General features: G+C 39.5%; 1 protein-coding gene across 2 annotated transcripts in view; it reads right to left on the reverse strand.

The window, feature by feature from the left end:
• LOC113114915 (sialoadhesin-like) overlaps positions 1-15,008 on the reverse strand; it is a 52,924-nt gene extending 37,916 nt beyond the window's left edge. The window contains exons 1-6 of one of the 2 annotated variants that reach the window (XM_026282022.1): positions 14,526-14,910; positions 3,542-3,582; positions 1,133-1,513; positions 760-1,047; positions 369-662; positions 18-126 (exon numbers count right to left, since the gene is read on the reverse strand). In XM_026282022.1, coding sequence (XP_026137807.1) covers positions 18-126; positions 369-662; positions 760-1,047; positions 1,133-1,513; positions 3,542-3,578 — 1,109 coding nt within the window. In that variant the 5' untranslated portion in view covers positions 3,579-3,582; positions 14,526-14,910. Of the gene's footprint in view, positions 1-17; positions 127-368; positions 663-759; positions 1,048-1,132; positions 1,514-3,541; positions 3,583-14,525 lie in introns of both variants that reach the window. The other variant, XM_026282023.1, reaches the window with a different exon arrangement.
• Between the last annotated feature and the right edge of the window lie 1,382 nt (positions 15,009-16,390).

Raw genomic sequence — 16,390 nt, forward strand, 5'->3', positions numbered from 1 at the left:
CATAAACAAAGAGTTACCTTTGTCTCTTCTTGAATATGACTACAACAAGGATACAAGCCAGAAGGAACACAAGTGACGGTGTTAAGATGTAAAGACCAGTAATCTTGAGTCCAATAAACACTGGGTCTGCATCATGATGAAAGAGGAAAAACAATTTTTAGGACACAACTGATATTAAAACTAATAAAATAACTGATCTAAAAGGCAAGGCAATAGTGTAAGTATGAGCAACAGAAAAAACAAAACAAAAAACAAAGCACATTCTTCATTTTGGATTAGATTCACAATATTTGAAGTACAAGAGAATCAGTATGATACCATATAAATTATGATATATTGGAGGGACAAAATGCTAATAAATTACTCACTTTGCACATTTAAGACAACAAATGACATAACGTCTCTTCCAGAAACTTTTGCCATACATATCAATTTCTTGCCATGGTCTTCTTTTGCACCCAGAAAGGTTATGCTAGAATAGCTGATCTGATCTAAAGTAGAAAGTGTTTTGTTCCACTCTGTGACCTGCATGTTCTCATAGTTCCATGTAATGTTTGGATTCTCATTCTGGCAGGAATGGTAGACGCTACAAGTGAAGTTCTTTGCGATGCCCTCGGTGACATCTGCCAGTTCAGGCTCAATCGATATGTTATGATGAACACCTGAAATTGAAATTAAATCTTGAAATAGGTCCAACTGTGGCATTTAAACTGAACTTACAGCTAATATCACACAAAGTTCATGTTTGTGTTTACTCACATTTAGCACTTTTATCTTTTGTAGCTGTCACATTTATTCCACCATAATGTGTTACTGAACACTCAATAATCAAATGTGCTGTCTTTACGACACCTGTGCGTGTCAGAGTGCTTTTCCACAGGCCATCTTTAATATGCTCATTGTCTATTTGATCAGATCCTTCTATCCCGTTCAGAGTGATGGTTGGTTTACTGTATGGACATGTGTGGAAAGTTGAACATACTACTGTGATGGTGTCACCTGTCCTGTTACCTCCAAAAACTTTGATGCTCGGTTGCTGTGTACTTTCTACAAATACCAGAAATGTCAGAATTAAGCAACACACTCTCACAACTAGATCACGAGTTAAAGAAAGAAAAAAGTATTTACATACCTTTGACAAGGATTGTGGAAGTGACATCATAAAATTTGTAGGTCCTATACCCAATGTTTTCAGGGTCGATCCATGCATATAATTTCTCTCCATGGTGGGACCATTCCAGGTTTTTGATCAGCAGACTGCAATCCCTACTTGAGTTACTATATAAATCAGTTTTTCCTCTGAACATCTCAATGACACTGTCTGGATGCCATGGATCGTAAACTAAAGGATAACCTCTAAAGACATACTGATACCACACAACTCTATGTGGGTTTTTGGGTGGGTTTGATGTGTAGCTGAAAGAGCATGGTATGACCAGACAGGAACCTTGGAGACCATGAATATCTTTCGGCATTCTCACTTCCCATCCCAAAGCATCATAGAGCAGAACAACTGTGGGACAAAAGTTGGAGTCATTACATGTTCATTTAGGCTGAAAATTTTAGCATTTAATTTGTCCCATGTTTTTTTTCTGTTAATTCAGCACACTATAATACACTAAACTTTGTAGATTTAATAAGTGTCAATAGTAGATTCAGGTAATGTGACTGCTGTAAACATTTAGTTGAAAGCTGTTTGGCTGTTTTTATATGATTGTTAAATCTTGTCATTGCTGATTTGGTGTATAGTATTAGAAATGTATTAAATAAGTCATAAAATATAATGGCCATGAGTCAATCATATTTTTATACTGTGATTAGAAATAACGTTCTTTCCATATTGTCCAAGAAAAAAAAAAAAGCACCATCTATATTCAGATGAAATTCAATGACGTGAGAGAGTTGTTCTTAGTCACAGTACTTGTCAATTATACAGCATTTGTTAGTCTGTCTAGTCTTCATTAGTAGGTGATCTGGATGTTGTAGTTTTTAGAAAGCCTCCATCATGATCTGTAGTCCTTTACCACCACCAACTTGAGGCGACATATAATTCCTACTGTGACACGTGGCCCGAGCTCTCATCAGCGTCGCCCTGAAAACAGAGCAGACACACCTGCACCTGCTCATTACGGGCTGATTGGTCACAACTGCAGCCCATCAGAACCGGGCTTTATAAGCAGCGTCATCGAACACAGAGGTGAGAGATGTCTCCAGAATACTCAGCTAACAATTCTCTGTGTTTCCCCTCCAGACAGCAGCGTGTGACCACCAGCCCGCTAAAGACACGGACCTCACGGACCCACACAGCACTGCGCACCAAAGTAGGAAGAGAAGGCTGAGCAATGAGCAGCGGAAACCCCTCACGTTGGCTATTTTTCCCTTACCTTGACCCTTGTGTCATGTGCTTCTTCACCCCGTCACACTGGTGGAGAATGCAGGCATTACAGTGAAGAAGTCACCGACCAGGGTCCCGTTCACTTGGTTTATTGAGGGATATTTTTTTTCCGGGCTTGTTTCTCACGTCCCCTTCCTGTTTCCCCAGGTGGCGCTCCTCCCCCAATGATGGAAGATCTGTTAAAGGTGAGCATCCACCAGCAACAGATTATGGAGCACATGGCCTCCCGATAAGGGGAAACGGAATGAGAGCACGCCGCCCTCCGCATGGCGGCCGCCCCGCGAACTCTGCTACCTGACCCCCGAGCCCAGGCTACCCAACTCATCCTAAAGATGACGGCAAAGATGACAGCGTGTGACCGCCAGCCCGCTAAAGACATGGACCTCACAGACCCACACAGCACTGCGCACCAAAGGAGGAAGAGAAGGCTGAGCACTGAGCACCAGAAACCCCTCACGTTGGCTATTTTTCCTTACACCACCTTAATAAAATCCACGCTTCTGGGAACTTACCTTGACCCTCGTGCTTCTTCACCCCGTCACACTACCCTTAACTTAACTCATCCTCGAAATGCCACACAAGACACACTATTTACACTGTAAAGGCTAATGTTTCTGCACAATAATGTGTTTCACTTTTTTTCAAAATGCTGGTCAATTTTCTTTTTTTTATCTTGTGAGAGTAAGGCGTATAGTAGGTATTTTTTGACTGCTGTGAATAAAGTGTATATAAAATTGTAGCCTATTATTTTTTATATATGATTTTGGTATTATCAATACTGAGCAGCCTAATGTAACACTTTAGAATAGGTAACACTTGTTAACTATTAACTACAAAATTTCCCACAATAAATTCTTAATTTGCTTCTTATTAATAGTTAGTCAGGCAGTTGTTAGGTTTAGGTATTGGGTAGGATTAGAGATTTAGAATAAGGTTAAGTAGAATAAGGCATTAATATGTTCTTAATTATCACTAATATATGGCTAATAATCTAGTAATATGCATGCTAATAAGCAACTAATAGGTGTTACCTATTCTAAAGTGTTACCGAAACTTCTGTTAAATTATATTAATAAACATATAGAAACATTTACTGCGACAGAACATGCCCAAAACATACATAAAAGAGGACAACATATAATATACCTTGGAAAAGTAGATGAAGTAGAAGTGGTGCGTTCATGTTCCTGGGTCAATACAGAAACAAAAATCAAAGTTAAATGTCAAAAATGGGCGAACTTCCAGCCTAACAATTTATCACTTCAATTGTAGTTTTGACAATAATTTATTTCAAAATAATGATGTAATAATAACACATTATTTATCATTCCTACCTTCTCAGTTTTTCTCTGCAGAGAAAAGGATAATAACCTTTTACCAAGAAGAGCAAAATATGAGAAGTGAGAGATAGGAGAAGCATATTTCAGACAAGTGTCCTCCACACCCACAAGGATGAAAAAAATATTTCTTAATCTTGTCATAGGTCATCACATCAAGTTGCTTATGCTGTGTGTGCATGCACGCCCTTCAGATGGGTTAAAAGCAGAGCATGAATTCTGAGTATGGGTCACCATACTTGGCCGTATGTCATGTCACTTTTATTTTTCCTCTTACCGTAGTTAAATACACATTAAAGGAGTGTTATTTAGCAGCAGCTCTGGTTGCAGCAATAATTCAGGAAACACTAACGTTATTGTTTTTTCAGCACCACCTGCTGTCAGTGCATTTTCATCAGAATCAGAAAGAGCTTTATTGCCAAGTGTTTACACAGAGAATACATTTTGTCAGGAGATTCCATTACAGGAAGTACAAACATAGTGCAAACACACATATAATTAAGGTAATAAAACTAATAATAAGAAATATTAATCATAAAATATTAATTTACTCAACATATGATGTTTTAGTTTTGTGCACTTGCTTTATGCTGCCTATATTTTAGTTTGTTTGTTCAAGGTTAATTTGGCCAGTAACGGAGCAAAATAAACATTTAATAAATGTAAAAAAAAAAAAAAAGAAAGAAAGAAAGAAGAAGAACTATATAAATTGCCAACAAGGATGGGAATCGTCTCATTTGAGTGTAAAAAAAAAATAAAATCCTGATCAGTGCATCCTTAACTGGAATAGTTAGACCGACCTGAAAGACCTGAAAATGCATGGTTCATTTCAGTTTTATCTTTGAACTATATTGAACCTATTTGTGCAAAATGGTTATTATTTATTATAATACAATGTTACAGTCAACAATGAAAACAATACATCTTATTGATTGATTGATTGATTGATTGATTGATTGATTGATTGATTGATTGTGGCAAGTCCTATGAAAATTTTGCCAGGCCAAGTAAAAAATAAAAAATAAACCACTGGCCGAACCGGACCAGTGGAAAATTTCCTTAGTGTTAAGCCCTGTTAATACAATCAAAATAAGTGTCTTAACACTTGTACACAGATCTGTAGAACACATAGGTTACAGTCATGCCCACAAATATTGGCACCCTTGGTAAATATGATCAAATAAGGTTGTGAAAATTCATCTGTGTTGTTAATCCTTTTGATCTTTTATTTAAAAAAATTCACAAAAATGTATCATTTCATTGGATAATAAGAATTTCAAATGGGGGGAAATATCATTATGAAATAAATGTTTTTCTCTAATACTCGTTGGACACAATTATTGGCACCCTTTTATTCAATACTTTTTGAAACCTCCATTTGCCAGTTTAACAGCTCTAAATTCTCTCCTATAATGCCTGATGAGGTTAGAGAACACCTCACAAGAGATCAGAGACCATTCCTTCATCCAGAATCAGTCCAGAACCTTTAGATTCCCAGCTCCATGTTGGTGCTTCTCCTCTTCAGTTCACTCCTCTCATTTTTCATAGGGTTCGGGTCAGAGGACTGCAATGGCTATAGCAGAAGCTTGGTTTTGAGCTCAGTGACCCATTTCTGTGTTATTTCTGAGGCTTGTGTTTGGATTATTGTACGGTCGGAAGATCCAAACATGACCCATTATGAGATTTCTAACAGAGTCAGTCACTTACTGATTTTTTATTTGTTGGTATTTGATAGAATCCATGATGCCATGTATCTAAACAAGATGTCCAGGACCTCCAGCAGAAATACAGGCCCACAACATCAAAAATACAGCTGTATATTTCATTGTACACATGGGATACTTTTTTTCTCTGTGTTCACCAAACCCATCTTGAGTGTTTGCAGCTAAAAAGCTAATTTTTTAGTTTAATCTGATCATAAAAGCCAGTCCCATTTAAAATTCCAATCATGGCTGATAACTGAATATGCTTTAGTTTGTTTTTGAATGAGCTAGGATAATTTTTCTTGTAACCCTCCCAAACAACATGTGGTGATGTAGGTTCTCTTTGACAATTTTTGTAAAGGTTTCCAGAGACTCAACTATTTTCTGCAATTCTCCAGCTGTGACCCTTGGAGAGTCTTTAGCTACATAAACTCTCCTTCTCACCGCACATTAGGATGATATAAACACACGCCCTCTTCCAGGCAGTTTTGTATCATTTTCTGTTGGTGGGAAATTCTTAATTATTGCCCTGATGGTGGAAATGGGAATGTGTATTGCTCTAGTTCTTTTCTTAATGCCACTTCACCGATTTGTGAAGCCCCAATATCTTTTTCTGCACACCATAAATATTTTCTCTGTTTTTTTTCTCATTTTGATGGATGATTAAGGGAATTTGGGCTTTATTTTCCCTCCTCTTTATATTTCTGTGAAAAAGGAAGCCAGAGCTGGATGATTTCATGTTTATAATCATTCTAGAGTGCTCAAAATTGTGAATATGAATAGGAATATACTTCAGAGACATTTTACTCATAAGAATTTCTAGGGGTGCCAATAATTGTGTCCAACGAGTATTTGAGAAAAACATTAATTTCATAATGATATTTCCCCTCCATTTTAAATTCTTATTATCCAATGAAAGGATACATCCTTGTGAATTTTTTTAATAAAAAATCAAAAGGATTAACAATGTAGATGAATTTACACGGCCTTTTTTGATCATATTTGCCAAGGGTGCCAATATTTGTGGGCATGACTGTACATAATGATATGTTAAAAATAAAAACTTAAAATATGTACTTAAAAAGGGATGACTTTGAATAGCATAACTGTAAAATTGTGAGGAAGTGTCACGGTGAATGCACCGTCTCCTGCTCGTCTCATGTTACGTCATGTTGATTGTTTCATGTTGGTGTTACAGCTCATTCCACCAGCCTACTTAATGCCCTGTCTTTCGTCTCTTGTTTGTCAGATCGTTGTTTGAGGTCCTCCGTGAATCTTGTCTGTGTTACATCTGCTCAGCTACGTTTGTGTCTTGTTCCTGTTCGGTCGCTATTGGATTAACCAGTCATCACACAGATTCCTCACCACCGCCTGCGCACTCAATCACCTCCTCACGTGTCGGTGCTGTCATCGAGGTCCCTGCGTCACCCACCATCATCCAGCCTGGCGATACTTCTCTAAATAAACATAATGTACTTGCAACTGCTTCCTGTCCTTACTACTAACGTGACAGAACGATCTGACCACCCATGGAAGCAGTTGGAAGAGTTCCTCAGCACCAGTGCTCAAAAGGATGGACTCTTAGGAATGGAATCTTAACGACACTGGTCGTGCTGTTCAGGTTTTGGTGGTGCAGGTGTCCGAGCTGACCCAGCAATTACAGCTTCTGCGAGCCCCCACTGCGCCGCTCACAACGCCCGTTCCTCCCACACCACCGGAGACCCCCTCCCAGCCGGAACCACGCCTTCCTATTCCGGAGACCTACTTGGGTGAGCTGAATTTCTGTAGAGCTTTCTTAACACGATGCAATATGCACTTCTCTCTTCAACTCAGGACTTTCTCCAATGAACAAGCCAAGGTGGTGTTTGTGTTAACACTGCTCACTGGGAGGCATTATGGTGAACGGCGGTGTGGTAGAATCAATATCCATGCTGCGACTCGTTCCAGACACTCTCCGCCGAGATGAAGCGGGTCTTTGATCGAGCCGCTGGCGGGAGAGAAGCGGCAGGTAGGGCGAGCTCGGCTTTCCCGGGAGGAGAAGGAGAGGCGGAGGACCCTGGGTATGCAAGGTTTACATACCCTGGGTATGTGCCTCTACTGCGGGGGAACCGGTCATCACGCCTGCATCTGTCCGGTAAAAGGCCAAGCCCGGTAGTAAGTATGAAGCTACTATCGGGTGAGATCTCCGCCAAGAAGACCTCATCATCATCTACGCTCCTCCCAGTAAGACTAAGATGGTCAGCACAGATTCACGACTGTCAAGCACTTCTGGACTCCGGGGCTGAAGGTAATTTTATAGACTATGCATGCAGACTTCAAATTCCCCTCAGACCTCTCACTCACCACATCACGGTTCATGCACTCAATGGACAGAGTCTGCCGGTCATCCTACAAATCACTGAAAATATCACCCTCATCACATCAGGCAACCACTCAGAAATCATCTCATTCTACATCCTTGACTCTCCTCTTGCACCCATAGTACTCGGTCATGCCTGGCTCCTCCTTCACAACCCCAAAATAGACTGGCAATTACATTCCATCCTGGCCTGGAGTAACAAGTGTCATGAGTCTTGTCTAGTGTCTGCTTGTCCGTCTGTTTCAATGTCTGTGTTTCAGGAGGAGGCAGTGCATTTGTCTAACGTGCCCGTGGAATACCTCCACCTGAAGGAAATGTTCAGTAATTCTCGTGCTGCTTCTCTTCCTCCCCATCGTCCCTATGACTGTGCCATAGATTTACTGTCAGGTAAGTCTCCACCTAAAGGCAAATTATATTCACTTCCTGTCCCAGAAAGGGAGGCTATGGAGAAATATATTTCTGATTCACTAGCTTCGAAGTTCATCCGCCCTTCCTCTTCTCCAGCAGGGGCGGGGTTCTTTTTTTGTGGGGAAGAAAGACGGATCGCTGCAACCTTGTATTGATTACCGGGAACTGAACAACATCACGGTAAAGAATACTTACCCTTTGCCGTTGATGTCTTCAGCCTTCGAGAGGTTACAGGGAGTGTTGTTCTTCACGAAATTGGACTTACGTAATGCTTATCATTTGGTCCGTATCAGGGAGGGTGATGAATGGAAGACCACTTTTAACACCCCCAGGGGGCACTTTGAATACTTGGTCATGCCCTTTGGGCTGTCCAACTCCCCAGCGGTCTTCCAGGCATTCGTCAACAACATGCTGTGAGATCAATTCATATATGTCTACCTGGATGACATATTGATTTTTTCCTCCTCTCTCCAGGAACACGTGCAGCATGTCGACAAGTGCTTCAGAGGTTGCTAGAGAATGGGCTTTTTGTCAAGGTGGAGAAATGCGCTTTTCATGAACAGTCTGTTCCATTTCTTGGGTATATTGTGTTGACTGAGGGAATACGTATGGATCCCGAGAAGGTTAAGGCTGTGGTAGAGTGGCCAAGTCCAGATTCCCGTAAGGCCCTACAGAGGTTTCTGGGGTTCGCCAACTTCTACCGGCGTTTTATTCACAACTTCAGTCAACTAACCGCACCTCTGACCGCCTTGACCTCCCCCAAAACTATGTTCAGGTGGTCAAACACAGCCGAGGCTGTGTTGCCAAACTGAAGAGCTGCTTCGTTTCAGCCCCTATCCTGATCATGTCAGTTTGTGGTGGAGGTCAATGCGTCAGAGGTGGGGGTAGGTGCGGTGTTATCCCAACGTTCTCCCTCAGACAACAAGATGCACCTGTGTGCGTTTTTTTCATACTGATTATCCCCTGCCGAACGCAATTATGATATTGGTAATCGAGAATTGTTGGCAGTCAAGATGGCATTGGAGGAATGGCGCCACTGGTTAGAAGGCTCGGGGGTTCCTTTTATAGTATGGATCGACCACAAGAATTTAGAATATATTAGTACTGCCAAAGGATTGAACTCCAGGCTGGCTCGGTGGGCACTTTTTTTCAGACGTTTTGACCTTACTCTCTCGTACCGCCCGGGTTCCAAGAACATCAAACCTGATACTTTGTCGCATATTTTTGACCGTTCCGAATGCCTTCTTCTCCCGAGTGTATTTTACCTGAGACATTAGTGGTCTCCACACTCACATGGGAGGTCGAATCGAAGGTCAAGATGGCCTTAGAAGGGGTAATGCCTCCGCCCGGGTGCCCACCAAATCGATTATTTGTGCCAGTGGGATTACGGTCCAACGTCATTCAGTGGGGGCATTGCTCTGTGGCTTGTCATCCAGGAGTTAACCATACTAAATTTTTGGTCAAGCAACGATTCTGGTGGCCACTTATGGGTCGCGATATTCACAGTTTTGTTTTGGCTTGCTCGGTTTGTGCCACTGGTAAGACTTCCAATCGACCCCCTGATGGGTTACTTCAACCGCTGCCAGTTCCTTTGAGACTCTGGTCCCACATCGCTATAGATTTTATTACCAAGCCCTTTCCGCCCTCCCAGGGCAACATGGTAGTTTTGACCGTGGTGGACCGGTTCTCGAAGGCGGCCCACTTTATTCCCTTGACCAAATTACCCTCAGCCAAGGAGACAGCGTTGACCATCATAGATCACGTCTTTCGTTTACATGGCCTCCCGACAGATGTGGTTTCCGACAGGGGACCCCAATTTGTGTCCAAATTTTGGTGTGAATTCTGTAGATTACTGGGAGCGACTGTAAGTCTGTCCTCGGGGTTTCATCCCCAGAGCAATGGTCAAACCGAGAGAGCCAACCAAGATTTGGAAAGGGTGTTGCGATGTTTGGTTTCCAAGAATCCTTCCTCCTGGAGCCAACAACTGTCAATGGTGGAGTACACCCACAATACATTACCAATATCAGCTACGGTCCTATCTCCTTTTGAATGTAGTGTAGGATACCAGCCACCTATTTTTCCCAGCCTGGAATCCGAAGTCACAGTCCCGTCCGTTCACGCCTTTGTCCAGAGGTGTCACCGCACTTGGACTAGAGCCCGCGAGACTCTACTCCAAGTGATCGGTCTAGGCCTCCCGTATACGTCGTGGGTCAAAAAGTGTGGCTTTCTACCAAGAACATCCGTTTCGTCTCTAATAAACTGGCTCCCAAATGTATTGGCCCGTTCACTGTCACCAAGATCATTAGTCTGGTGGCAGTCCGCCTTAAACTTCCTCCAGCATACTGGAGAATTCATACCGCCTTTCATGTATCTAAAATTAAGCCTGTATTTCATTCTCCAATTAATCCGCCTGCCCCGGTTAAAAAAGGTAGAAATACATGTATGTGCACATTCCGCAGCAGACTACCAAGCAGACGACAGTCAAGCTTTGCTGTGGGGAAAAACAATTTGATCCACATGATTTGTGAATTCAAGTGCGGGACTATTCGAAACCTTTATTATTATTATTATTAATATTATTATCATTTATTTACTTTAATTTACGAATTTCAAACCGCAAAATATTTTTATTCCAGTAGGCTAATTCAGTTAGAGAATTAAATGGACTCTTACTTGCTATTATGTCCAAATTCAAAAGAGGTCAACACTTAAATGTGGAAAAACATCTTTAAATGAATATATACACACCATATGGAAGGATTTTCCGGACTATTTTCAAATGGAATTGCAAATTGTATTTTCATTTGCGATTTCAAAATGTGGACGCATAATTTTGACATAATCCAAATGCAATTGCAAATCTTGCATTACCGTTTGCATTTTCGCTTTTGCGAAAGCACAGTGAGTGCCAAATTTCAAATGAAAAAGCAAAGTCCTTTTGCAAATGCATTTCTCATGTTTTACGAGCTATGAGACTAATTACCACATTTGCATTTTCACTCTCTCTGCACTGCGCATGTAAACTGCCAAAACTCAATTGGAATCGCAAACCCTTTTGCATTTGAATTTCCAACATCTACACTGAAACCTGTCAATCAAGTGACAGGGGTGGGGCCATTTTATTGGGCGTGTTTGCATTGGGATGTGACGTCACTCACAGTCGACAGTAATAAACAATTATTAATAGACGATTTTGCAGAATGTTTTGAAAAATGGAAGTAATCGGTGAAATTGTGGAGGACATTTTGACACTCGCGCAGCAAGTTGACGACAAGCAAGTTTAACTCAAATGCACATCTGATGGCAGATGGAGTATTCTGAAGACAGGTACAGATTTCCTTTTACTCAGAAGCCATTTGGTTTTGGACAGGTTAAATGAGTTTGTGGCCTTGACGAACAGCATCATCAGTAAAATGGTGTCTTCGCCAAGTGAAGTGGCCGGTGTTCTGAAACTTTTGGTTTCTGAGATATTTGGTGTCACTGGGCGGATCATACATGATTATTCATTAGTTTCCTGTTTCGTGTTAAAGCGACTCTGAAAATATTAGGCAAGGCAAGTTTATTTATATAGCACATTTCGTACACAATGGTAATTCAAAGTAATTTACATAAAACAAAGTTAAATAATTATGAAGAAAAATAATAACAAAAATAAAACAAGCAAAAACAAAACAAGCTTAACAACTGCAGTTTTCAGGGAGTTTGGAAATGTCCCAGAAAGAAGTGAGGCATTCCACTTCTAAAAGATCTGGTATTAGTGCGTTGTCACCGGATCAAAAACATAAGAGGCAATTTATATAATATTTAGTTTCATTGTAATGCCTGAATATATACACATTTCCCTGAACTAAGTACATTTCTGCAGCTATTATTATGTTTAAATGAAAAACAAAAGGAGGCAGTGGTATTTGATATCCTTTTTCGTTTTATTGTAAATATACAGTGAGGAAAATTGCAGTAGTCAAGGCGAGCTGACTGATGTTATCAAGTGTGCTGCTGTTTGCAGAATTACCAGATTTGTGTCATCGCGGACATCACACTCCCGAGTCGAATGCGCAGAGTCTGAACTACCAAGGATGTGAGTCCAAAATCAGCGTAATTTGTATTGAGAAACATGCGCATACCTACGTCACCAGTCTATTTGCCTAATCTTCCCGGTACTTTAGACCATGGTGGAAACACAGAAAGCAACAGGTCTGGGGGTTCCTGGGACAAAAAGTTCAATGGAAATGTGGCATTAGATTAGCAAAGACATCATAACTGATGATGCTGTTCGCCAAGGCCACAAACTCATTTAACCTGTCCAAAACCAAATGGCTTCTGAGTTAAAGGAAATCTGTACCTGTCTTCAGAATACTCCATCTGCCATCAGATGTGCATTTGAGTTATATGAAGTGACAAGAATACTTTTTTTTAAGCAAAGAAAAATAATGACTTTATTCAACAGTTCCTTTGTCAACAGTCCCCTCTGTGTCACTCCATATCACTGTATGCTCTTTTGTGTCTTCTGTGCCACAATGATGCGCTGTTTCTACTTCTATTTAGCTTCACACAAAATTAAAATTCATTCATTAATTAATTACTCACCCTAATTTTGTTCCAAACCCGTAACTTCATTCATCTTCAAGACACATGCGGAGGCAAAGAATTCATGAGTTCACGCTTACATATAATTAGCTTAGGTATGGTGTGTGTATCTGGCGTGCTGTCCGGGGAAGGGCCCCGAGCTGGGGAATGGTCGAACTCAGAGTTATAATTATAAAGTGAACTCGAAGTGAGGAGATGGGGTGGAGGAGGGATGCTGATTAACTGTCAATGGATAGAGGTAAGTCAGCGATATTTATACTGTGGGATTGATTACTAGATTGTGGTCCACATGTGTTGATTAGGCTAAGTATCTGACGCGCTCCTCCCGAACCTTGTTAATGAGAACATCATTTGTTGAAGAAAGTGGTTTATTTTATTTTTTTTGTGCACAAAAAGTATTCTCTTAGCTTCGTAAATTTATGATTGAACCACTGGACCATTTTAACGATGTCCTTACTATGTTTGTGTGCCTTGACTATGGTGGTAGTACCTTTGCTGTCTATGGAGGGTCAGAGAGTTCTTTTATTGGTGGCCGTGGGTTAAAATGAATCTTTTGAATTTCTTTTTTTTTTTTTTTTTTTACATTCAGCACAAACAGCTGCTTGTTTCATGAAGAGACTTTCATGGAAAAATTGAATGTGTAAAGCTACTCAAAGAAATTCACAGTTAAAAATTGAATATGTTTAGTTTATTTCTAACATGATGTATTTAAGTAACATACAATGACAAGGGAGTGATTTTGCTGAATATTTCTACGAGTGCAAATATTACCTTGATTTTAGTTCAACAAACAAGAAGATTTTAGACACAATACTGACTGTTTCGTTCTGTTTCACCAATGAAAATAGTTCCAAAGGAAGATGGCAGCAGAAGTATTTCTCATTCTCCAAGCAACACTCCGAATTGTTTCAGTACTGTGTTTTGAACCAACCAATCAGTGAATTCCATCTCCTACTGGTGGTTTAGGGTATTTTACAAATTATTTTTCCTCTGCATATCTTTTTTTTTCTTCTTTTTTTATAGGCCTATTAAAATGTATTGCAGTTGTAATTTGACACTGTACATTTCATTTGATTAGTAACAGCCCTATAGTGCTTTTTTATTTATTTTTTGGTTAACTAATAATTTAACTTTAAAGATGATGCATACATTTAAATAAGATTAAAAAAAAATTGCCCTTTATTAATGTAAATAAAATCCTGGAGTAAATATATATATATATATAAATATATATATATATTAAAAAGTTCAAGTCTCGGCTAAAGGTTCGGGCTTTTCAAGTCAATGTCAAGTTGTTTTATTATGATTAGGTAGATGTGTTTTACATTTATTGAAGCAGTATATACTCATAAGGTGTCATAAGTATGTGCATCCATGCACATATATCTTTAACAAGGTGTCATGTGCATACTTTCAATAAATTAGTCTTTTCATAGTTTATAAAGAATTAGGCTGACTAGTTCAGAAAGTTTGCAATACTGTTTGTGATCTTAAGATGTAATAATTATTTGTATTCTTTCTGTTTACACTGTTGTATGCTCCTCTGTTATAGACCATGAGGAAGAACTCTATCATGCACACAGTGAATAGAGCTCAGTGCTAGAACAATGAATGGTAATGTTCTTAGAACATTTTTAGAACAAAACAATTCTAGCTGGGTAGGCTACTAACGATCTGCTATGTTTTAATTGTTCCTAAAACTTATGAAACTGTAAAAATACATGTGGCCTACTCACCTTGATTTGCAGTGACAGTCCTTCGTATTTCGTAGATCTTGTTGTAAACTGCGCTGATATTACAACGCCTGAGATGCGCGCAGAAGTTGATGGAAATCGATCGCCAGATCCTCAGTCCTCATGTGCATTTACATTCACTATGAACAAATGCGCGAATACATTCGGCTCTGCGTTGACATCTTCCTTACTTTAACAATCAAGTCTGAACGACGCGCTTGATACACCTCCTATTCCACGGGCTCCACACACAACTACTCCCCATGGACACGGACACAATGAATGGCTCTTATCCCTCCCTCATCGGCGGCTGGTATCCGTTACACCGGCGTCGCTTTGGCAGGACACGTTTTTGAGATCGGCTTTGTCGATTCCTTTGCGTCCTTCTTATTTGCATGTAATGTATTGGACAATGGAAACAAGTTGACAAGCATTGACAGTCAAATCAGTCTGAGCTGAATGCCTATGTTATATCGACCTGGTTATATAAACATATCACTAAATAATATACATTTTGTGTGCTAACCTACTTCAGACTTGCGTCCGTCAAAATAAAGTTTTTTTTTTTAAATATAATAGTAAATAAATAAATAAAATCTGTTTTTAGTAGGCTATATGAGGTGTATGTATCCTTTTCAAACAGTTCAGTAACCAAAAAAAAATCTATCTAAAGATGTTGCTGGCATTACAAATTACATAAAAACAAAAAAGTAACAAATTGAATTAAACATGAAATTTTAGAAAGACTGTTTTTGTTGTAAATACTCTTCTAACTTTCAACTATGACTATACTAAGTTTATATATATATATATATATATATATATATATTTAACATTCATGAAATATCAAACTTTGGTCTGTCTCCTTAACTTCTGAGTTGTGAGGGCCAAGAAAAACAACTCAAGTCACTTTTTGGCACTTTATCACATTGGGCATCTCCACACATGGAAAATCTTTGCTTGGGACACAGGTTTCTGCCAGAGTTCAGTGAGTATTCAGCATTACATAACAAGACGAAGAACAATATGCACATGTTGGCTTATAGTGTGAACTGTTATTGTCTGAAGTCAAACAACAAAATTGAAATAAACTACAGAGGAGTGAAAAACGTAGAAGAAATGTACACTCAAAGTAGATGCAACATTTGTGGACCTGAGATTTGGTCAAGGTAAACTTGAATGACGACAGAGCGAAAGCAAAACATGGAATTGCAATTGCCACCGGATGACCATCCCTGACTAACAGAGGTTAACGCCCTGTAAAATCCTTCATGGCAAGGATGTTTTGATGTTCTACTTCTTCCTGCTAAACATGAATTCTATTCCAAATCTCTGAATTTCCATTCACATCTCCTCACATCAACATGTTTATCTAACTGTTCTTAAAATTTGCACACATATTAAGTGCCCTGCTGTAAACTGCTGACACGAAAACAAAAATGAGGTTGTGACTAAGAAGTGTTGGGACAGGAAACACAATGAGATCCCTAAGGGGAAACTATTTTTGAGAAGAAATCTCAATTCATCCACTTGCTTGGGACCCTTAGTGGATTGATCTTTGTAGTGCTGTCATGACTCGCCTCCAAATTCTCATAGCTTTTTAGTAATTAATTCTTCAGCAGAATTGCTGTCATCAAATTCTCAGAAATATTTTAATCCAATTAAATTGTATAGAAACTGGAATTAGAGTAAGAGAATATGAATAATTATGAATCAAACTGAATTGAATCAAGAACATAACTGAATAAAGAGCTTGTGAATCAAATGGAATTATGAAATCTCTGTCAATCCCCAGCCCAACATATGAGTGATCATATAAAAAAATAAACAAGTTATATATAATTTATTTTTTATTTTTAAGTCATTTA

This window comes from Carassius auratus, chromosome 15 (assembly GCF_003368295.1).
Source record: "Carassius auratus strain Wakin chromosome 15, ASM336829v1, whole genome shotgun sequence".
Classification (NCBI taxonomy): domain Eukaryota; kingdom Metazoa; phylum Chordata; class Actinopteri; order Cypriniformes; family Cyprinidae; genus Carassius; species Carassius auratus.